The 327-nt window shown below is 63.9% G+C and overlaps 1 protein-coding gene across 1 annotated transcript in view; it reads left to right on the top strand.

Moving 5' to 3' along the window:
- Nucleotides 1–188: 188 nt before the first annotated feature.
- The window catches only part of LOC104073003 (centrosomal protein of 131 kDa-like), a gene marked incomplete at its 3' end in the record, with an annotated part of 4,618 nt that continues 4,479 nt past the window's right edge, over nt 189–327 (top strand). The window contains exon 1 of the mRNA XM_009572642.1: nt 189–256. Coding sequence (XP_009570937.1) covers nt 189–256 — 68 coding nt within the window. The remainder of the gene's footprint in view (nt 257–327) is intronic.

Here is a 327-nt window from a genome sequence, read left to right on the forward strand (position 1 = left end):
TGGGCCTAAGCCCCGTTTTCCTGGTGCGATCCCAGCGGTTTCCATCGAGATCCTTTTGTTTACTTGGCTTGTGGGAGGCTGAGGCATTGCCAAGGTCTGCGGTGGAGCCCCCGTGGCGGGGGTGAAACCAGACCTGCTGAGGGAGGGTGGGTTTAGGGGTGGTTTGTGCTGGGTAAAGAAATAAAACGATGTCGCGGTGGCGTTTGCCGGGGGACGGCGACAGCTCCTGGCTCAGCCCGGGAGGGGATGCAAAGGGGTAAAGCGGGGAGCGTGCCGCTTCCCGAGCTGGGAAGGGGGCTCAGCTCTCCCTGCGCCCGCGGCGAGGGG

The sequence above is a fragment of the Fulmarus glacialis genome, unplaced genomic scaffold, assembly GCF_000690835.1.
Source record: "Fulmarus glacialis isolate BGI_N327 unplaced genomic scaffold, ASM69083v1 scaffold32112, whole genome shotgun sequence".
Taxonomy (NCBI): domain Eukaryota; kingdom Metazoa; phylum Chordata; class Aves; order Procellariiformes; family Procellariidae; genus Fulmarus; species Fulmarus glacialis.